The sequence below is a fragment of the Arachis ipaensis genome, chromosome B1, assembly GCF_059453495.1.
Source record: "Arachis ipaensis isolate K30076 ecotype BB chromosome B1, ASM5945349v1, whole genome shotgun sequence".
NCBI classification, from domain to species: Eukaryota; Viridiplantae; Streptophyta; class Magnoliopsida; order Fabales; family Fabaceae; genus Arachis; species Arachis ipaensis.
The window spans coordinates 3944224-3966012 of record NC_142436.1 but is presented as its reverse complement, the minus strand read 5'-3'; the positions used below and the strand labels follow the sequence as shown (position 1 = coordinate 3966012).

At 37.8% G+C, this 21789-nt stretch overlaps 4 protein-coding genes across 4 annotated transcripts; 1 reads left to right on the top strand and 3 right to left on the bottom strand.

Annotated features, from left to right (window-relative positions):
• Positions 1-1272: 1272 nt before the first annotated feature.
• On the bottom strand, positions 1273-4245 carry LOC107647133 (Thioredoxin superfamily protein). Its single transcript, XM_016351274.3, has 5 exons — positions 3816-4245; positions 3667-3732; positions 3134-3274; positions 1961-2053; positions 1273-1562 (listed from the first exon to the last, which is right to left on the bottom strand). The coding sequence occupies exons 1-5, from the start codon at positions 4065-4067 to the stop codon at positions 1398-1400; spliced, it is 717 nt and encodes a 238-aa protein (XP_016206760.1). The 5' UTR covers positions 4068-4245; the 3' UTR covers positions 1273-1397.
• Positions 4246-11859: 7614 nt separating this feature from the next.
• LOC107644527 (uncharacterized) lies at positions 11860-13176 on the bottom strand. The gene is made up of 2 exons (XM_016348407.1): positions 12977-13176; positions 11860-12844 (listed from the first exon to the last, which is right to left on the bottom strand). The coding sequence occupies exons 1-2, from the start codon at positions 13174-13176 to the stop codon at positions 11860-11862; spliced, it is 1185 nt and encodes a 394-aa protein (XP_016203893.1).
• A 2642-nt stretch (positions 13177-15818) lies between these two features.
• LOC148575573 (zinc finger BED domain-containing protein DAYSLEEPER-like) lies at positions 15819-16861 on the top strand. Its single transcript, XM_088502363.1, has 4 exons — positions 15819-16115; positions 16225-16540; positions 16648-16725; positions 16851-16861. The coding sequence occupies exons 1-4, from the start codon at positions 15819-15821 to the stop codon at positions 16859-16861; spliced, it is 702 nt and encodes a 233-aa protein (XP_088358489.1).
• Positions 16862-18910: 2049 nt separating this feature from the next.
• Positions 18911-20456, bottom strand: LOC107647048 (tetrahydroanabasine acetyltransferase). Its single transcript, XM_016351197.3, has one exon. The coding sequence runs from the start codon at positions 20406-20408 to the stop codon at positions 19035-19037; it is 1374 nt and encodes a 457-aa protein (XP_016206683.1). The 5' UTR covers positions 20409-20456; the 3' UTR covers positions 18911-19034.
• Between the last annotated feature and the right edge of the window lie 1333 nt (positions 20457-21789).

Here is a 21789-nt window from a genome sequence, read left to right as displayed (position 1 = left end):
TATTAACAATTGATGATTATCTTTAGCTTTTTTGAAGCTTATAAGAACAAAAGGAACTCCCATTTTAAAGCAGAAGTGAGGTGGGCGTTGTACATACAAAAGTAGTTATACACAAAAATATATTACAAACCATTTATTTCATTTTAAATGTAACTAATATCTTTTTTTTCTTTCTTGTAAAAAAAAAGTCTAGTTAACTAGGGATAATCAAACCATCAGAGGTGTAAGACATTTTCGCGCTACTATTTTTACTTTTATGTGCCTTTTAAAAATTAAAAGAGTTATTGGTTTATTTAAATACTTTACATAATTAGTTAATTACTATAGCAATATATAATTGAATAGTGACAATGCATATAATTAATATAATCAATCATATGTCACCAAAAAATATAATCAATCATATTGTATGCACACAAAACATCATATACTAAATTAATTATTTGTATAAAATATATATTAAAAATAAATTAATAATATATATATATATATATTTACATGTAAAAATATAATAATTAATTTGGTGATTGATTTTTTTTTTGTGTATATATATAATATTTTTGTAATGAGGAAGTATAATATATTGAAAACAAACACATAGGAGATTCCATTATATTGTCACACCTATAAATAAAATTCAATCCATTTCTTTTTCGATAACGGTTTTGGTTTTTTTTTTTTTTTTCTTTCATTTTGAAAAAATTTTGTAGAAAAAAAGTCTATATTTTTATTTAAGATAAGAGTAAACTATTATTTATACTCAAAATTAAAAATACTGACATATTTATTTATAAAAAACAAAAATTATTATTTGTATCCATAAAAAATATATGATGCCGCGGAGCATCACAACTGGAGACCCTCATGATCTTACTCAGGGTCAGGGATATAGCTAGAGATATTAACACTCAGGATACGTTTGAATGTTACCAAAACCAATCATTTTGACTAGAACAAATAAGTTCTAAAACAAACTATAATATCTAATTCAAACAAGTGTGATCAATTTTCAACAACTAATTATTGAAACAAGTGATTTCTTTTTGTGTAAGCAAATGCAACCCAATTAATTCTGCATACTTCACCAAATTGAAATTACTTTTAACTAAATGGATCAGCAACACTGATATTTGAAAAATGCAAACATGGTGGCTAACTGCATGACATGACCCTGCCATGTCTAAGCTGTGTATTTCTTCGTTTCCTTTTCCTTGTTCTTTCAACCTTTAAGCGTCTATCAACCCAAAAAGAGAAAATGCAAACACATTCAAGTTTCAGATGGGAATAGCTACTTTTGCAGCATTGTTTTGCTGAGAAGTTACATGAGTACATGAACAAGCCACTTTCGATATTATTACATCACATATATGATACATTTATTTATTGTCACATCTAAATTACATATATGCTAATGTTGGAATCACTCCTTCCTTATAGCAAGCACCATGCTTATTCTTTGGTTCCACCTTTCGAATTGTGTTAAGGTATGCTTGTGTGCAGGTTCCGGGTGCATTGTTGCCTTTATAAGCTTTGCATATATAGCTTAAGAAGTTTTCATAGTCCTGCAGCAAAATAAATTCGATCAATCTCGAAATTTCAAGTATAATGTAAAGCACAAATTTTATTGTTAGAGTGAACCCCAAATCTCTTCTCTGTTCAAACTTCAAAGCATAAGGGACAACAACAACAACAACAACGATGACAAAGCCTTATTCCACTAGGTAGGGTCAGTTACATGTACCAAACAATGTCATTGAACTCTATCATGTATCATGTCTATAGTGAGATTGTTCAAGGCATAAGGGACAATAAGGAATTTATCACTAACTGGACGGATTTGTCCCTCACCGCACCCTCCTTTCTAGACACATTATACATGTACAAAGTTTGAATAGAAGGACTAATTTGTCAACTCTTTTTTCGAATAGTGTAGAAGGGATTTGTAAAATTATAAACTAACCTCATAGAGTGGTTCGCCATCCACAACTACCCATGGGACATACTGATGAGGTGGCTGCAGCTTATTGGTTTCAGCTGCATACTGTAGCTCAAGCTGCATTCGGATAGGTAAATGCTAAAATTGTGAGAGAAACCAAAGCCAAACAATTTATATAATAGAATCAAGTTAAGGCGCATTGATCATCTCTTTATTAATGTAAGAAGATAATATTAACATTCGTTGCAGCAAAGAAGCAGTAAATCATCTATGAAGATAAGGTAATGAGAAGATTGCAAGTATTACAATGCTCCAGAGTTTTATAAAGAATCAAAAGCAAGAGCAACCTTTCTTTCAGTTAATCTTTCTAATTCTCTTCTCATAAGCTTACTTCATGTAGCATCGTCAGTAGAACTTCAAAATTTCATTTAAAAAATTAGAGTAAACTACCAAAAATATTCTCAAATTATAAAATTGCGGACAAAAGTACCTCCAAATTTATCAACTACAAAAATATCTTCAAAATTTTTTTAAACGCGACAAAAGTATCCAACCATTAAATATGGAAAATGCTAATGTCACTTCCATTTTTGATAATGCCATGCATTGTATATTTGCATAAATTTATAGAAGAAAAAAAAGTAGCATTATTAAAATTTAAATAACAATATCCATTCCCATTAAATTTATATTCTCAAAAAGGCTTTAAAGATCAAACTTTGATGCAATTTTTGAAACATGATTAGAAAAATGAGACATTTTTATCCTTAAAATTTTGTGATTTTACATCAAGTGGATTTTTTCTGCAATAGTTTGGTCCGATTTTTCAAATATTCCCACAAAATTTCAGATCAAATGCACAAACAGTTTACCAAGTACATAAGGAGTTTGCGACTTATTAAGTGGTATGTTTTGTTATTTTTGTTGTATTTTAAATAATTTGAGGGTATTTTGTCATTTAAGAGAGTATTTTCGTCAATGATCGAATAATTTGGAGACAATTTTGTAGTTTACTCAAAAACTAATTTAGAGAGGAGAAAAGGTTTTTTTTTTAAAAAAATTTCTTTCTTTATGACATAAAATGTGGTAACCAAAAAAAGTCTTTTGATTAGTAGGTAACATTAACACAGGTCACTTTCTGTAACAGAATCGTCTTTCAAGATTATAAGAAAGAAACCAGAGAAAATTAGCACTAACCTCTTTCCCACGATCACCATGATAACACTGATCAATAGGTTTTGAATCCAGATCAAGCTTCTCAAAACAAGATTTCCACTCCCTGTACTCACCTTGGTAAACTAGTTCCTCAACACAATAGATGTAAGGAAAATGCTTGCTCTGCAACAAGGTAAGGAATGTAAAAATACTTGGACTAATGTATAATATACATGCCAATTTACTGTCATACTGAAAATATAGAACCAACAGTAAGATCAAATCAAGAAGGAACCACAATCACATGGAATAAAATTGAAACAAATAAAAAATCCATGTAATTGACAGAGTAATCATTACCAATCTCTAAGAACATTTACATCTATGCATGTAATTGCATTAATTGTGCCCTTGAGCTATACAAGTAGCATTTCTCAAATTGAACTGTGAACTCATTATGCAGACAATAACCAAGGGAATTTGTAACTACACATTAACATCCAATTAATTAATTAGTTAATTAATAATGAGTATTAAGTGGCAAGTGGTGAATTCCTAATCTCTTAAGTTCTTACCAACTGAGGCCAGGCATCAATGGCACATGCTTCCACGGTGTTAAGCAAGCACTCATATTTTCCATGCTGCAAAAGAAAAAGCACATGAATTGAAAAATAAAAACCTAAATTGAAAATGTTGAGAGGCAAGAGTGAGTTGAAGTATATACCTGGCATGTAAAGGTACCGTTAGCACTGAGTTTGGCATTACCCCAAGGAACGAGCTTTAGGTCAACGATGGAGGCAAGTTCATCGTCTTGGAAGATCTGAGGGAGGTAGTTAACGATGAAATTGGCGCTGTAAGGGCACAAGCTCTCGTAGTACAGTTCCAAAGATACCTTATCATCATCTGATAAAGAAGGAGAGAATAAGAACAAGGCCAAGAAGAAGAAGGAGAAGAAGGTGCTCGTGGGAGAAGCCATGGGTGAATCTCCAAGAATCAGAAGTGGGAGTTAATATTTTAACCTTTTTGTTTTTTTCATACAATTGGCACGAGGGCTGCCACGTGGAGGGAACGTGGCGCGAACACGAAAGTGTGGTTCGTAGCAGATATTTGGCATCTTCATGGTTCATGAATGAACATTCAGTATCTGTCTTGGTGTACAAACTTAGTTCCACGGTGGTGCTTTATTTTATTTTATTGAGTAAATAGAAATTTTGGGATGTTTATTTCAGTAAGTGTGCGCGCATATGGTTATTCTAATATTAAGATTTAAGTAAGTAATTTAGAGGTATAATGTGTTTTTATTTGATTGATAGTTATTTATATTTTTTAAAAAAATTATTAATTACCTAATATAACTCATAATTTTATGAACTAATTTAAATAATAACTCATAGATTTTTTTTTTGGTGACTAATAATAACTCATAGATTTAATTACTAAAAAAGAATTTAATTGTGATATACTAACTAATTTAACTTTTAATCATATTCATTCTTGTAGTTTTATCTCGAACATTTTTTTTAAATATTGAAAAAATCTGAAGTTTGGAATCTTTTAAAGACCTAAAATGTGAGTTACGTGCTTTATTTTTGCTACGTATATCATAACACGTAAATAAAATTACTAAGAAAGAGACGGAGATTTTTTGTTCCATTGTATCACATGTTATGTCCTACTAGTAATAAGTTGATATGTATTTAAACATTATTAATTGCAATTAATTTGGTTAAAAATCCGATGTTATTGATATTAGATACATGACATAACTCTTATTACGTAACTAACCTGAAATAAGTGGATTGGATTCGAAAGGTTGGTTCAAACATTAAAAGAAGGTAAATTTTGACTTGTTCGTGCTCGAGAGTCGCCGTCCGAGTTATGCGTTTCAGAGAATGGGGGGTGGTACCTGTAAAAATATTCCAATGCCTAAGTTAGCAAAAGGAGTAAGTAGGTTTAGAAAGTATTGGAACTTAGAGATACCTGAGAGGTGTCAGTGTATTTATAGTAGTGATCCAATAACTACCGTTGGGGTAGTTCTACTTTTGGGGGTGGATAACCGTCCCTTTATCTTAGGGTTGTTGAGATAGTGCTCCTAGAAGTGGGTTGAGAGATTTTTGGGGACAGTTACTTATTTGAATAAGTGTTATCTGCTAACTCATCTCGATCCCGACCTCTTTGGGGAGGAATCTATGCCCGACCTTTTTAGAAGAGGTTGGGTGGGTGGTGAAGGTCAACCTTTGGATTGGGCTTTTTTGGCTTACTTGGGCTTGGACCATGGTGTTGGGCCAGGGTATGAACAGTGACCCTACTCGAGTCCGATCTCTTTACGTATGAGTTGGATTCGAGTATTAATTGAACTCGAATTTGTTCAAGTTGGGAACTGACGTGATTTCGGTTTAGAACTGACGTGATTTTGGTTTAGAACCGACGTGATTTTAGGTTTCTTCAACTGCTGTGTCTAATCAAACGTCGCATCGTTTGGGGTTTCGTATTCACACGTGGGGGCAGTTACATTGGTAACGGCCCGTTTCTTTTAATGACCACGTCAATTTACCATTGTGCCTCTGGCGTGTTATAAATACTTTTCCCTCTCTTTTCTGTGTTTTCTTTCATCTCTGAAGCTTCTTGCCTATACTCTTATTCTTTCTTATTTCAAAAAACTTTCTTTGGTCTTCCTTCTTGAGGCGTTTCGTTGTTGTTGTGCCTACTCCTCTTTGAATCTACAGATAAAGGTTAGTCCTTTCTATATCTTCTTCTATCGGTTGCGCTTTTACTTTGCATGTTGGAGGAGTTTTTCATGCTTTTACGATTTTTTGTTTGAGGTTTTAGTACTGTCTCAAGTTTGTTTGTCGGTTTGGTGATTCTTCGCTTTTTTGGAGAAAGACTGTTTTGTCTTTGGGAGCCCTGCTTTTTGATGATTTCTTTTTTGTTTTCTTTTGTAGGTCTTATCGCTTTTACACCCACTTCTTTTTGTTGAAAAAATGTCTTTCCATATCCCTGAGTCTCTTTCGAGATGGGTAGATGATACTGTACTTGAGGAGGAACCTTTAGTAAACACCGACTACCTGACCGAATTTCGCATTCACCATAGGATCTGTAGCTTAGAGGCTGATGAGCCTAAATACGAACTGTTGGCCCCGAGTCCTGAAGACCGGGTTTGTTGTGAGAGGGATGCTGACTCTGACCCTCATTTTTTCTTTATGTATGATTGTCTTTTTACCTGCCTGGGGATTTCCTTCCCCTTTTCCGATTTTGAAATAGAGGTACTATCTCATTGCCGAGTTGACCCTACTCAACTCCATCCCAACTCTTGGAGTTTTATGAGAATTTACGAACTCGTCAGCCGAGAGCTTGACTTCCCGACTTCTTTAAAGATCTTTTTCTATCTTTTCCATCTGACCAAACCATTTAGTGCCCAGAATAATAAACAGCAGTGGGTATCCTTCCGAGCTATTCAGGGACGGAAGGTCTTTTCAATTTTTGACAAATCTTTTCATGACTTCAAAAACTTTTTCTTCAAAGTCCAAGCCGCAGAGGGCCATCACCCTTTTTTCTTAAATGATAACCATGAACCCTGATTTTCTCTTTATTGGTTGGAGGCCTCCCCTGTTGAGAAGTATGGCCTGGATGACTTGGATGAGTTGGAGGAGGCCATCGTGGGATTTTTCCGAGAGGCTTGGGGGAGAGCCCCTAATTTAGATACTAAGAAATTTCTTTTGGGTTCTCCAAGTTTTGTGCAGACCCAATTAGGTTGTTTTCATTTCTTTTGTTTGTTGGAGAGCTCCCGACTTGTAAACTGATGATCTTATTTCCTCTTTTACAGAAATGGTGAAGAGTGGATCTAGCGCTACCTATTAGAAGGTCCAGGAGGCCAAAATGAAGGCTCGGGCCCGGGCGGATGCGGCGAAGGCTGGGGCTGCTGGCACTCCTCCTCCTCCTCCTCCTAAAAACTTGGGGACCTCCTCTCGTGCAATTATGGTAACCTCTGCTTCTACTCCTCTCCCTCATCCCCCTATCTCCCCAGTCCGACCTCTTTCTGAACCCGAGAAGAAGAAGCGTAAGACCTCGGAGTCTGGCTCTATTGCTGGAGAGTCCGGCTTCGACGGTCTAAAGTTAGTTCAGAAGCACATCTTTCCTCATAGCCAGATTTCTATGGATGACGTTTTCCTTCAAAATCATCTTCAAATTTTGGTTCGGGGAAGGGTGCAAACTGCTGGTGTCTGCACTGCTCTTCTTGATATTTTGGACAAAACTCCTTTGAGTTCTTTGGGTTCTTCCCAAAAAACTATAGACGAACTTCAGGGGAGGCTTGCCCTTTATCAAGAAGAGGATAAGCGACTTCAAAAGGAGGTGGCCTGGCTGAGGGATGAGCGAATCCGGCTTCAGGAGAGGAAGAAGAAGCTTATGGGTTAATGTGCTATGACGGAGGGCCTGAAGGAGAAGGCGGAGCAGAACTATGTCAGGGTCTTTTCTGAAAATATTGATTTACAAAGATAGTTGGAGTCGAACCGGGAGGCTTATCAGGACTTGGAGGATTCTGTAGCGGAGAGCTCGGAGGAGGCTTGGAGGATATTTAAGGAACAGGTCGGAGTTATTGCTCCTGACTTGGACCTTTCTCCTTTCCATCCCGACAAGATCGTCATTGATGGAGCTATTGTCTCCCCTCCTCGTCCTGAGATAGATTCCGAGCTGAAGACCCGTGGGCAAAGGCTTATTGAGTCTCCTCCTCGTGAGGAGCAATAGGAGGGATACCTGCCGGGTTCTTCAGAGGCTCCGACTTCCGCTGTCGAAGAGACCGCTCCGACCCTTCTTGCTTCAGATCTGAGCTCCCTTCCTATTGGTGATTCCAATCCTTCTTCTAATTAATTTCAGCTATTTGGGGCCCGGCTTGTGGGCCCCTTTGAACAATTTATCTTTTTGTTGTTTGTGGTGGTAGTTCTTGACTTTTTTGGCATTTTGGCCGTTAACAAAAAATGTTGCTTATTTTCTCTTTTTTGGATAATGGTTTTTTATGAAATGTTTTGCTTATGCATGCTTTGTTGTGTTTTATGTAAGGTTTTTTTATGGAAACCTTTTTATTTTTTGTGAAAAAATCTTTGTGCTGGGTAAGCTGTTTCCGTAAGATTTTTCGTAGACTCTGAAAACTGCTTTTGCTTTTAATAGATTGGTAGGATTTTTCTTATCTCTTTTGCATTCCTCGTATATTCAATTTTCTGCTTATTGAATTGTTTCGTAACTTAGGTTATTCTTGTGATGCATTTCGAATTTCTCAGGATTTCCGACTAGTTAGTCGTTTAAGTGGTTGAGATCCCGAGTTATCATGATCGTCTTTGTAACCTCTTTACATCGATTTGTACCTCGTCGTTTCATCCTGCCGACCACGGAGGTCGGTCATGAGATTTTGACATTTTTTCGAGCTTAAATCGGTGCGTTTCATAGAATAATGATTACAGTAATGGAATTATAAAGAGATAAAAATCTTTATTTATTGATGAAGGTAACTTTTGCTACTAAGGGAATTTTAAGACGTATTGACCCTTAGCCTCCACTTTGATGCCTCGTTAAAACCCTCTTTTGGGAAAAAACCATGAAGTAGGAAAAAAGAGTACATCAGGGAGTAGAGTTCGCTTCTAGCTATAGTACCTCTTCATGTTACAAGCATGCCACAACCTTGGGAGCTCGGTACCATTCAAGTCGGTTACCTTAAAGTATTCCTTTCTTAGGACTTCACTTATCTTATATGGCCCTTTCCAATTAGCAGCGAGTTTTTCTTCCCCCGACTTGTTAACGCCGATGTCATTTTTAATCAACACCAAGTCATTTAGGGTGAAGCTCCTTCGAAAAACTTTCTTGTTGTATCTGTTTGTCATCCTTTGCTTCAACGCGGCTTCCCTTATCTGGGCTTGTTCTCGGACTTCATAGAGTTGTTCAAGTTCTTCTTTGTGTGCTTAAATGTTGCCAACCTCGTCATAGAATCTCACTCTTGGACTTTGCTTGTTGATTTCGACTGGTATCATGGCTTCTACGCCATAAGCAAGTCGGAATGGTGTTCTCCCGTGGCAGACTGAGGTGTAGTCCGATAAGCCTATAGTACTTGAGAGAGTTCTTCGGCCCAGGCCCCCTTTGTATCTTATAGTCTTTTCTTCAACCCAACCAGTATAACTTTGTTGGCTGCCTCAGCTTGCCCATTTGTTTGTGGGTGCTCTACCAAGGTGAACTAATGCTTGATCTTCATGCTGGCTACCAAGTTTTTGAAGGTAGAGTTGGTGAACAGGGTTCTATTATAGGTGGTGATGGAGTGGGAAACTCCATACCTTGTAATGATGTTCTTGTAGAGGAACTTCTGACTTTTCTGGGCTGTAATGGTGGCCAATGGTTCTGCTTCGATCCACTTCATAAAGTAGTCCACTCCCACTATTAGATACTTCACTTGTTCAGACGCTTGGGGAAAGGGCCCTAGTAGGTCCAATCCCCTTTTTCAAAGGGCCATGGTGAAGTTATACTGATAAGTTCCTCGGGGGGAGCGACGTGAAAGTTAGTATGAATTTGGCATGGTTGACATTTCTTTACGAACTCGTTGGCATCTTTCTGCAAGGTCGGCCAATAGAACCCGACTCGGATGACTTTCCTAGCCAAAGACCTCGCTCCGAGATGGTTTCCACAGATACCATTGTGCACCCCCTCTAAGACCTCTGTCGTTTTTGAGGTCGGGATGCATTTTAACAATGGTGTGGATATTCCCCTTTTATAGAGGATATTCTTCACCAATGTGTAGCTTTGTGCCTCCCTCCAAATTTTCTTAGCCTCTTTTTCCTCTTTAGGTAGGATGTCGAATTTTATGTATTCAATTAGTGGATTCATCCATCCGAGGTTTAACCTGGATACCTCTAGGACATCTTGTCTAGCATCTGTTTTTGTGACAGAGAGCTCTTGGAGAGTTTTCTAGATCAGGCTTCTATTATTCCCTCCTGGCTTGGTTGGTACTTGCTAACTTCGAGAGGGCGTCTGCTCTGCTATTGAGATCTCGAGTTATATGTTTGACCTCGGTCTCCGAGAACCGCCTAAGATACTCCAAGGTTTTGTCCAAGTACCTCTTCATATTAGGGTCTTTAGCTTGATACTCCCCATTGATTTGAGAGGTCACCACCTGAGAGTCGCTGAACACGACTACTTTGGTTGCCCCGAATTTCTCTGCTAACTTCAATCCGTCGATCAAGGCCTCATACTCTGCCTGATTATTGGAGGCCGGGAATTCAAATTTGAGGGAGACCTCTATTTGGGTTCCCTCTTGATTTACCAGTATTATGTCTGCATCGCTTTCGATCTTGTTGGAAGAGCCATCCACATATAGTTCCCAAGCTGTGGAGGCCTCTTCTTGATCTCCTGCATATTCTGCCACGAAGTCGGTGAGGCATTGGGCTTTAATTGCTGTTCGAGTTTCATATTTGAGGTCGAATTCGGATAGCTCTATGGCCAATTGAACCATTCTGCCCGTAATGTCTGTTTTTTGAAGTATTTGCTTCATGGGCTGGTTTGTTCAAACCTTTATTGTATGTGCTTGAAAGTAAGGCCGTAGCCTTCGAGAGGCCACTATTAAGGCATACGCAAACTTCTCGAGTTTTTCTTACCTTAACTCGGGGCCTTGTAGAACCTTGCTGGTGAAGTACACAGGATACTGCCCGACCTCATCTTCTCGTATAGAGCTGATGCTATAGCTTTGTCAGCTACGGACAAATACAAGATAAGTTCTTCGCCGACTTTGGGTCGTGTCAGAATAGGAGGTTGGTTTAAAAACCTTTTGAACTCCTGGAAAGCTTCTTCACATTCTGGAATCCATTCGAAGTGACATCCTTTTCTTAGTAGAGAAAAAAGTGGTAGGGATCTTAATGCTAATCCTGCCAAGAACCTGGAGAGAGTTGCAAGTCGACCATTTAGCTGTTGGACCTCCCTTAAACAGGTCGGGCTTTTCATTTCTAGGACAACTCTACACTTATCGGTGTTGGCTTCAATCCCCCTTTGTATTAGCATAAACCCCAAAAATTTTCCAGCCTCCACCACGAAGGTGCACTTTGCGGGATTCAATCTCATCTCGTACGTCCTTATGGTGTTGAAGACTTGCGAGAGGTCAGCCTCATCCTTGGTTTTTACTAACATGTCATCTACATATACTTCCATTAAATTCCTAAGGTGTGGTGCAAACACTTTATTCATTAGCCTTTGGTATATGGCGCCTGTATTTTTTAATCCAAAAGGCATAACCACATAGCAATAATTCGCTCAAGCCGTGATGAAAGATGTTTTTTCTTGATCCGGCTGGTACATCAGGATTTGGTTATATCCCGAGTATGCATCAATGAATGACAAGTATTGATATCCCGAGCTGGAATCTACTAGGGTATCAATATTTGGAAGTGGATGTGGGTCTTTTGGACATGCCTTGTTCAGGTCGGTGTAGTCGACGCACATCCTCCACTTGCCGTTCTGTTTCTTGACTAGCACCACATTTGCCAGCCAAGCCGAATATTTGACCTCTTTGATGAAGCCGGCTTCTAGGAGGGCTTGTATTTGCTCTTCCACCACTTGAGTCCGTCAGGTCCGAGCTTCCGTCTTCTCTGCTAGACAGGCCGTGATCCAGGGTATACCGACATTTTGTCCAACATGAGAGCGGGATCTATCCTGAACATGCCGGAGACTTTCCAGACAAAGAGGTCGGAAGTCTCCTGTAGGAGCCTTATAAGCTTCTGCTTCGAGTCTTCTTTCTGGTTGGCTCATATGTTGGTATTCTTTCCTTCCTCCTTCCCGACCTGTACCTCTTCAGTCTTTCCCTCGGGCTGTGGTCGTAACTCTTCTTTAGCTCGAATTCCTCCGAGCTCAATGGTGTGAACCTCCTTGCCTTTTCCTCTCAGGTTTAGGCTTTCATTGTAGCACTTTCTCGCCAGTTTTTTATCTCCCCTAATGGTTGCAATTTCCTCTGGTGTTAGAAACTTCATGTAGAGATGGGGGGTAGACACCAATGCTCCAAGCCGATTTAGGGTTGTTCTGCCTATTAAAGCGTTATAGGCTAAGCCCACATCGACGACTATGAAGTCGATACTTAGAGTCTTGGATTTCATCTCCTTTCCAAAAGTTGTATGTAGGGATATGAATTCCAGTGCTTTTATGGGTGTATCCCCTAGCCCATATAGGATATCAGGGTATGCCCTTAAGTCCTTTTGATCCAACCCTAATTTGTCAAATGCTGGTTTGACCAGGATGTCGGTCGAGCTCCCCTGATCCACCAGGGTTCTGTGTAGATGGGTGTTGACGAGAATCATGGTAATCACTACCGGATCATCATGTCCAGGAACAATGCCTTGCCCATCTTCTTTGGTGAAAGAGATGGTTGGGAGGTCGGGCAGTTCGCCCTCGACCTGGTAAACTTCCTTCAGATGCCTCTTGCGAGACGACTTTGTGAGACCTCCTCCAGCAAACCCTTGCGAGATCATATGTATGTGCCTTTCTGGGGTCTGTGGTGGTGGATCTCTTGGATCCTCCTCACCTAGCTTCCTCTTGCCATGATGGTCCAACCTTTTCATGAGATATCTATCAAGCCGACATTCCCTGGTCAGCTTTTCTATCACATTCTTCAGGTCATAACAATCATTTGTTGAGTGACCACATAGCTTATGGTACTCACAGTAGTCGCCGCGACTTTCCCCTTTCTTATTCTTGATGGGTCTAGGGGGAGGTAGCCTTTCAGTGTGACAGATTTTCCTATAAATGTCTACTAGAAAAACTCGTAGAGGGGTATAGGAGTGATATCTCCTGGGCCTTTCGGTCCCAACTTCTTCTTTTTTCTTGGGCTCCCTCTCTTTCTCTTTTGTCGGGTGAGAGTGTCCAGGTCACCAGCTGGGTTCCCGCAGTCTGGCATTTTTCTCTATGTTATACTTCTCCGCTCTTTCCTGTTCATCACGCAAAGAAGTTGGGTGCCTTTTCGAGATGGAATGGGAGAAAGGGCCTTCTCGAAGTCCATTTACCAAGCTCGTAATCACTGCTTCTGTAGGCAGGTCTTGAATTTCTAGGCACGCCTTATTGAACCTTTCCATGTAGTCCCTCAAAGGTTCTCCAACCTCCTGTTTTACTCCCAGGAGACTCGGGGCGTGTTTCACTTTATCTTTTTGGATTGAAAATTACATAAGGAACTTACGCGAGAGGTCGTCAAAACTGGTGACTGACCTTAGAGGTAGGGCCATCAAAATGGGCCAAGCCCATCGGGCTGGCCCGTTTACCCGTTTAAATGGGCGGGCTTTTGCCTCTAATTTAGGCCCATTTAAATTTCGGGCTAAACGGGCTGAGCCCGATTAACCCGAAAAAAATTGCGGGTTAAATGGGTTAGCCCGCGGGCTAAATGGGGGCCCGCATAAAATTTGGTTTTTTTTAAACCAAAATTTCAGATTTTGGCCAAGCATCATTGAAAAAAAAATAACCCAACCCGTACAAAAATAATAAAAAGACTAATAGTCCAATATTATGAAGATAAAAAAACCCTTGAACCCAACCCAAAATATAACCCAACCCATATACAATATAAGACTAAGAGTACAAAATAAAAAAAACTCTCTCTAACACTCACTAGAAATTGTAACGTACAAAGGATGAAAGGAAAAAGAAAAATCACCCAAGAGTAACCATAGCCCATGCCTATATACCCATCAGCCCATAATCCAATAATCCATATCACCATATGCCCTAAATGCTAAATCAGTAAATCCCTATCCCTAATTCTTCAATCTCTGTTTCTTGTACACAGCAAGTGAGCAAACGTTCAAAGAAAAAAGAGAAAGCACACTAAAGTAGCATAAATCCCTAATTCTTCTGCATAGCACCACAGCTTCACAAATTTATTATTTATGTATGTGTTCATCCTTCTTTCGGCGACAGTAACTTCTTTGTCGGTGTCATCGATGAGCATCCCCACCATTAAAGCCTTGCGAGGATCTCATCACCGTTAGCCCTTCAGTTTTCATTACCTCATCCATTCTTCAGTCAGCTTCTACTCTTCGTTAGTTTTTGTAGCCTTCAGTCATCACACTCATCAATTTTCAACCAACTATTGTAAGATTACTTTCTTCAGTTCTTGTGTTAATAATAAAATATGCATGTTATTTCTTTTATCACAAATCTTAGGTTCTCAACATTTAGATGAATAGTACGACACTAACATCAATTATTTATTTATTTATGTATTATGTTTTGTTCTGGGTTATTTTGGGTTATAATAAGGATTAATTTGATTCTGTGTTTTTATTTTTTGTTAGTGATTTAATTTGGAGTTATGGATGACTATGCAAGAGATATTGTTGATCCAAATGCTGAGGTAGAACAAATTTTTTTGGACTCAGACTTAGACTCTGATGATGACTTTGATGATCTTGTTGACGACAAAGTCTCGCCCGAAGTAACTCAAGCGACACCTCTTGTAAGTATTCCACCTGCTGCTATTGATGGGTCAAATGCTAAAAAGAGAAAACGGTTAACTACATCTAATGTCTGGGATAGCTTTATAAAAATAGTTGGGAAAGATGGAAAAACAAGGTGCAAATGTAAAGGGTGTGGAAAAGAATACAAAGGTGGGGATAGTACTCATGGTACCTCTACATTGAGACGGCATATCCCTGTGTGTCGTGAACTTCCCAAATTTCATGATTTGGGAAAAATGATGCTTGATGAAGCTGGGAGGTTAAGGGCTAGACAAGTTGATCCTATGATTTTTCGTGAAAAAATTGCAATAGCAATCATAGAACATGATTTGCCTTTCTCATTTGTTGAGTATAGAAGAATTAGGGATGTTTTTAAGTACTTGAATCCTGATGCTAAGATGTTTTCTCGAAACACTGCTGTAGCTGATATTTTTAAATTTTATATTGCTGAAAAAGAAAAATTAAAATGTCAGTTAGGAAAACTTCGAAGTAGGATATGTTTAACTACTGATATTTGGACTTCATGCACAACAGAGGGTTATATGACTTTGACTGCCCATTATGTTGATTCACGATGGAAATTAAATTCTAAGATACTCTCATTTTCTCACTTGCCCCCTCCACATACGGGACATCAATTAGCAAATAAAGTACTTGAGTTGTTATCTGAATGGGGAATAGAGAAGAAAATATTTTCAATAACCTTAGACAATGCTTCATCTAATGATAGCATGCAAACTTTACTCAAGCGAAACCTTCTTTTAAGTGATGGGTTATTGTGTAATGGGGATTTTTTTCATGTGAGGTGTTGTGCTCATATCTTAAACTTGATAGTTCAAGATGGGTTGAAGGTTGCTAGTTCTACTTTTCATAATATCAGAGAGAGTATCAAGTATGTGAGAGCATCGGAGGCACAGGCTATCCAATTTAGAGATGTTCTTAAGTCACTTGAAATTTCTGACATTAGAGTGAACTTAGATGTGCCTACTAGATGAAATTCTACTTTCTTGATGTTGGAGAGTGCTTTGAGATGCGAGCGTGGTTTTGTTAGACTCTCTTTGAAGGATAACAATTTCAGAGATTGTCCGTCGGAAGAAGAGTGGAAAAGAGGAAGAGAAATCTGTAAATTTCTAAATCCATTTTATAAAATTACTACCTTGATGTCTGGTCAATCTTATCCTACTTCAAATTTATATTTTATGCAAATTTGGAGGATTGAATGTTTGCTGAAAGAATTCTCCATTAGTGAGGATGAGGTCATAAGAAAAATGGTGCAACCAATGAAAGCCAAATTTGATAAGTATTGGAGCGATTATTCCATAATTCTCTCTCTAGGGGCTATTCTTGATCCTCGAATGAAATTTCATGTTTTGGAATATTGTTTGAATAAAGTGGATCCATGTACTGCTAATGAGAAATTGACCACCATCAAGAAAAAGCTGTATTTATTGTTTAAAGCATATTCAGAAACTTTGTCACATAATGCCTCTTCTAATGTTTCTGGTGGTCAAATAAGAATTCCAACTTCTAGAGAAGATGATTCACTTTCATTTGATGTGCCTGATGTAAGTTTTATCTCTGTTGTGCATTATGTTAATATAATTTTCGTTTATATGTTTATGTCAATATGTTACTTTCTTAATTGTTTTATTATTTTTTTTTTGAATATTGTAGGAGTTGAGAAATATAAATTTTCAAACTAATGCTTCACAAAGAAAGTCTTCGTTAGATATCTATTTGGAAGAGTCAACTCTTGATATGAACTCTAAAATAGATGTCTTGCAATATTGGAGGTCTCAAGCCCATCGCTTTTCTGATTTAGCTTCCATGGCTTGTGATGTGCTTAGTATTCCAATAACTACGGTAGCTTCAGAATCAGCCTTTTCTATTGGTGCACATGTCCTAAATAAATATAGAAATTCTATTTTGGATAAGAATGTGCAAGCTCTTATTTGTGCTCGTAATTGGATACATGGATTTGAAGATGATGGTAATTCACTTTTTAAATTTATTTTGTTAACTTCTATTGGCAATAAATAATGAATGACTTGCATATTGTATTTATTTAGTTTTCTACTAACTAACTTTAAATTGTAGATGCTGAATTTGAGTGTCAAAATGAAAGTGACAAAGAACATTATAAAGATAAAGTGGATTCAATTAATATGATGCCTGGTATTTTATTAGTATTGTCTAATTGTTTCAAACCATGCATTTTTTAATTCAATTCTATGAAACTTCTTTTTCTGCCACTAAGTCACTAACTTTTATTTGATAATTTATTTTTCTTTCTATTGCAGGTGTTGACTAATTTGGTGGATTGAATAAAAGATTTTGGGGATTACATTGCTTGCTTCTTTTGTAAAATATTTGCATGCCATGTAATCTGTTAAATACTTTCTTTTTACCTTTGTGTGGCTTTTTGGTAGAATTATGATGTTGCTATGTTGGTTTATAATAGTCTATTAACTATATGAGGGGAATTACAAATACCCCTTTAATTAGAAATATTAGAATTAGAAATATGGAATCACTAATTGGATGTGAATGTGGTTCTGTTTTGAGTTAAAACAACAAATTTAGAATATAATAGTTACTAAAATTAAATGTATTTAATTGTTTACTAGAACTTTAATTTTATTTGTGTCAAACAGGATTTTTTTTGTTCAAATATGTACACCAGTTTTTCTCCTCAAAATTGGATTTTTTTAGCTTTTTTTTTTTAAAAAAATTTCAAAAAAAAATATATTTCAACAGATAAACGGGCCAGCCCATTTAACCCGTTGGGCTGGCCATAAACAGTCCGGGCTATAAAATTTAGGCCCGCGAACAAAGTGGGCTTAAATGGGCTAGCCCGTTTAACCCGTGGGCTAATCGGTCTGGGCTTAAATGGGCTGGACTGGCCCATTTGACAGCCCTACTTAGAGGGAGGCTATCGAACCACTTCATCGCTGCTTTTGACAGAGTTGTTGGAAAGGCTTTCCAGCGAGTAGCATTAGAGGCGTCGGCTAGGTACATCCAACTTTTAAAATTGCTCAGTTGATGCTTTGGATCGGTGGTTCCGTCGTATAGGTCCATATCGGGACTTTTAAAGTTTCTTGGAACTTTTGCCCTCATTATGTCTTCACTGAACAGGTCTTCTCCTCCCAAGGGAGAATCTTCTCGATCACTGCGAGAGCTTTTACCTCGGAGATTGGACTCTAATCTCAAGAGCTTTTCCTCATACTTTTTTCGTCGCTCGACCTCTCTCCTTAGGTTTCTCTCCGCTTCTTGCTGTCTCTCTAGTTCTTGTTCTAGCTACTCCAGCCGTTCTTGGTGGCCGTAGAGCAATCCCATGAGGTCGGCCGCATGGGGCTGTCCTTCTTTTCTTGATTCGTGCGCTTCAGAAGAGATCCCTTTGGATCTTTCAACCCTGAGGGACCTTCTTTGTGCTGGTTAGCTGCACCTTGCAGAGTGACTATGGTTCTGTCATTGTTACCAGCGACTTGGTTTTCTTGCTCAGATTCGGATGCTGTATTTCCGTCCTTGTTTAGATCGTCCACCATCATGGGTTGATCTCCCAGGTCCTCGGCAACGTCGCCAATATTACGTAGGTAACCTGAGATAAGTGGATTGGACTCGAAGGGTTGGCCCAAACGTCAAAAGAAGGTGAACTCTGACTTGCTCGCGCTCGGGAGCCGTCGTCCGAGTTGTGTATTTTAGAGAATGGGGGGTGGTACCTACAAAGACACTCTGATGTCTAAGTTAGCAAAGGGGGTAAGCAGGTTTAGAGAGTATTGGAACTTAGAGATACCTGAGGGGTGTCAGTATATTTATAGTGGTGATCCAATAACCACCGTTGGAGTAGTTCCACTTCTGGGGGTGGATAACCGTCCCTTTATCTTAGGGTTGTTGAGATAGTACTCCTAAAAGTCGGTTGAGAGATTTTTGGAGATAGTTACTTATTTGAATAAGTGTTATCTGCCAACTCACCTCGATCCCGACCTCTTTGGAGAGGAATCTATGTCGAGCCCGACCTCTTTAGAAGAGGTCGGGTGGGTGGTGAAAGCCAATCTTTAAATTGTGTCTTTTTGACTTACTTGAACCTGGACCATGGTATTAGACCAGAATATGAACAACTCTAACATTTTTATTATTATAAATTTAAAAAACAGAAATATCGAATATCGATTGGAAAAAATATTACAAAGTCAAACCTTTCGAATTATATTGTTCTTTGCACATAATGAGAAATTTAGAAACCCATGAAAAATATAAGAACGATAAAGAATTGTAAAAAGCATAACTAAAATCTTTCACTCCATGTCTTCTTTACAACAAACTAGGATAAAGTTGAATTTCCCTTCGTTGAAATGGGTATAGTAATAAACACAATCAAATCTTATTCCATTGACTTATAAAATATAAACAAACATGAAATTACTATATTGCCCTCTACAGACACCACACAATTAGAACATGATGAATTGAAATACATCTAACGCCTATGGTTTAGTAATAAGAGCTTCAATCTCGTTCCTAAACTTGGGCATGGCAGCATTGGGGAGTGACACAAAGATCCTAGCACCTCCATCCATTGAAGGATCCAAGCTACTCGGAGATGAGAAAATACACAAATGCAATTTATCAAACAAACCACATGGGGCAGGAACAAAATTCACCGGTTGTGTCCATCCTAAATCCATGTTCTTTGAAAAACCCAAATGTTTCCAGTCTGTCAAAACCATGCACGCACCCCTTCCATCGTAATCGAAATCGTCGTCGGCCGCCGTCGCCGACGTGTCGATCATTCTCTTGACGTACTCCTTTGTCTGAGCAACCTTCTTAGTTTCTTTGATGACCTTCGCTACATGGGAGAGTGGTCTTTCGTTGACTTCTCTAGCAGTCAACACAATATTTGCATCCACAGCAATATTCCCATAATACCCTTTAGCCAAAGGAGGATCAAGAAGGTCCTTTCTTATCCCTACTATGATAGTCAACATAACTTTACCATCACTGTTCAATTTCAAAGTTCTTGTTCTTGCCCTCCAAACATAGGAAGCAAGAGACTCAAAACTTGTGAAGCTTTCTTCCATGTTATTGTTTTGGTCACTAATAGTTTCCTTCATCAAACTCATCTTGAGCCTTTTTATGCTCTCATTGTCAACTTTAAAGCATGCGTGAACAAGTTTTTTGGTGGGCAAATAAGGTGAGACTGCGGCAGAAGACTCATCCATAGGAATCTCCAAGGGCATTTTGGTAATTGACCCAACAAGCTTTTCTCTCTCCCATGCAGGCTTCACCGATGGCTCGGTTTTTCCACTTGCAAATTCGGCTATGGCTTGCAAGAATTGAGATTTTCCACTCCCATCAATTATAGCATGTGAGGTTCCTAAGCCAATTGTGAAACCCCCACATAGAAACTTGGTTACCTTGATCAACAAAGGGTATAATTGGAAACCATGTTCATCTTCAGAAGGAAGATCAAGTACCAAGTGTTTTGCAATCTCTGTGTTACTACCATCAAGGTAGTGAAGAGAAGAAAGGTTGCAATTAGCAATGGCTTCTACAAAGGGAACTCCATTTGCATTGCAATTAACTCTAAGTTTCCCATCAGCATGTTTTACTATTCTACCCGCCAAAGGGTAGTAATAAAACAAAGCCTTTGAGAGTGCTTCTTTGATCATAAGGGCAGGGTCATTTTGGTCATTTTTCGGTGATTGATATATTTGAACAATATGGCATAGGCCATTGTTATCAGCTCTATTATCAAGTGCAGAGAGTGAAATGTTGCCATTTGGTGTGGGTTTTGATGGTTTCACATAAACAATTTGTTTAATGTCAAACTTTAGGGTTCTCTTATGATGATTTGCCATGGAAATTAAAATTGTGTATGTGTGGATGAATTTGGTGAAAGATTCTATGTTACTGAGATTTGAGATATGAGAAATGGTTTAGTGAGATTTGAGAGATATGAGAGGTGGTTTATATAATAACACTAGGTAGATGAACCTTCTTGTCGCCGTGGCCATCATTCATAAACTAAATTATCTTTATTATTAGTTTTAATCATGTCTTAAAAACTTGAGGGTTTTTTTTTTAATATAACAAACTTTGTTTACTAAAAATGAAGAAATTAAAAAGGAAAAAGTACAAGAGTTAACTTTTTAATATTAGCCAATTTTAAAATTTAGATTTATAATTTAAAATTTATAATTAAAAGTTTATGATAAAATCTACGATTTAAAAAAATTAAAATAATTTTAAAGATATTAACTGATGTTGATTCAAAAAAAATTGTTCTTTATTAGTATTACTCGTTAAACATATAGAAGAATCCTACAATGATTAATGTTTGTGTGCGTGTACTAACTTATGTAGTTAAGTAAACTATGGAAGGGGAAAAAATTAACTTCAATTAATTAATGTTTGTCTAGATTTAACTTTCATTTTTGTTTATAATGTAAAAAAAAATTATTTAATAAAAAAGAAATAAGTGTAAATGTTTGTAATATATATACTTAGAGATATTCTCCACATCCAAACAATTTTGACATCCAAGTTCATTCAAACAATTTTAGGTCACGAGCTTTTTCCGCTTTCTTCTTTCCTCACGCTTCTTCTCTTCTTCTTCTCTTCTTTTCTGCGCTTCTTCTTCTTCTTCTCACGCTCGTTTACGCATGGAGCGTCTTCTTCTTCGTTTTCTTCTTCGCGTTCCTCCTCCTCCTCATTCTCCTCCTTTTTTTTTGCGTTCCTTCTTCTTCACGTGTTTCTCCTTATCGTCATTCTTTTGTGGTTGTTGCTGCTGTATTTTTTTGTCTTTTCCTCTTTCTCTCCCTGGTGAAGAAGCAGTAGAAAATGAGGAGGAATAGTTTTGAATTATGCAGAACAGAAATGAACCGAACATGTTATTATGGTCAAACAATTGTATAGTACTAAATGAACGAAACATGATCCATTATATAAAATCAAATTCAAACAGCTTTCGCCTAATGAACCGAACACGTACTCATGATGAAACAGTTGTATAATACTGAATGAACGAAACATAATCCATTATATAAAATCAAATTCAAATAACTTTCTGCATAATGAACCAAATACGTACTCATGGTGAAACAATTGTATAGTACTGAAGGAACGAAACATAATCCATTATATAAAATCAAATTCAAACAGCTTTATGCATAATGAACCAAACACGTACTCATGATAAAACAATTGTATAGTACTGAAGGAACGAAACATAATCCATTA

Bases quoted from the DNA above. Each gene is read 5' to 3' on its own strand.
- LOC107647133 (XM_016351274.3), bottom strand. From the start codon at position 4,067: ATGGCTTCTCCCACGAGCACCTTCTTCTCCTTCTTCTTCTTGGCCTTG. The intron at 3,733-3,815 runs GTATATACTTCA...TTTCTTTTGCAG, and splicing joins ACGGTACCTTTACATGCCAG to CATGGAAAATATGAGTGCTT. The intron at 1,563-1,960 runs GTTAGTTTATAA...ATTTTGCTGCAG, and splicing joins ATGGCGAACCACTCTATGAG to GACTATGAAAACTTCTTAAG.
- LOC107644527 (XM_016348407.1), bottom strand. From the start codon at position 13,176: ATGGAAAGGTTCAATAAGGCGTGCCTAGAAATTCAAGACCTGCCTACA. The intron at 12,845-12,976 runs GTGACCTGGACA...AGACATTTATAG, and splicing joins AGACTGCGGGAACCCAGCTG to GAAAATCTGTCACACTGAAA.
- LOC148575573 (XM_088502363.1), top strand. From the start codon at position 15,819: ATGGTGCAACCAATGAAAGCCAAATTTGATAAGTATTGGAGCGATTAT. The intron at 16,116-16,224 runs GTAAGTTTTATC...TGAATATTGTAG, and splicing joins TTTCATTTGATGTGCCTGAT to GAGTTGAGAAATATAAATTT. The intron at 16,541-16,647 runs GTAATTCACTTT...TTTAAATTGTAG, and splicing joins ACATGGATTTGAAGATGATG to ATGCTGAATTTGAGTGTCAA.
- LOC107647048 (XM_016351197.3), bottom strand. From the start codon at position 20,408: ATGGCAAATCATCATAAGAGAACCCTAAAGTTTGACATTAAACAAATT.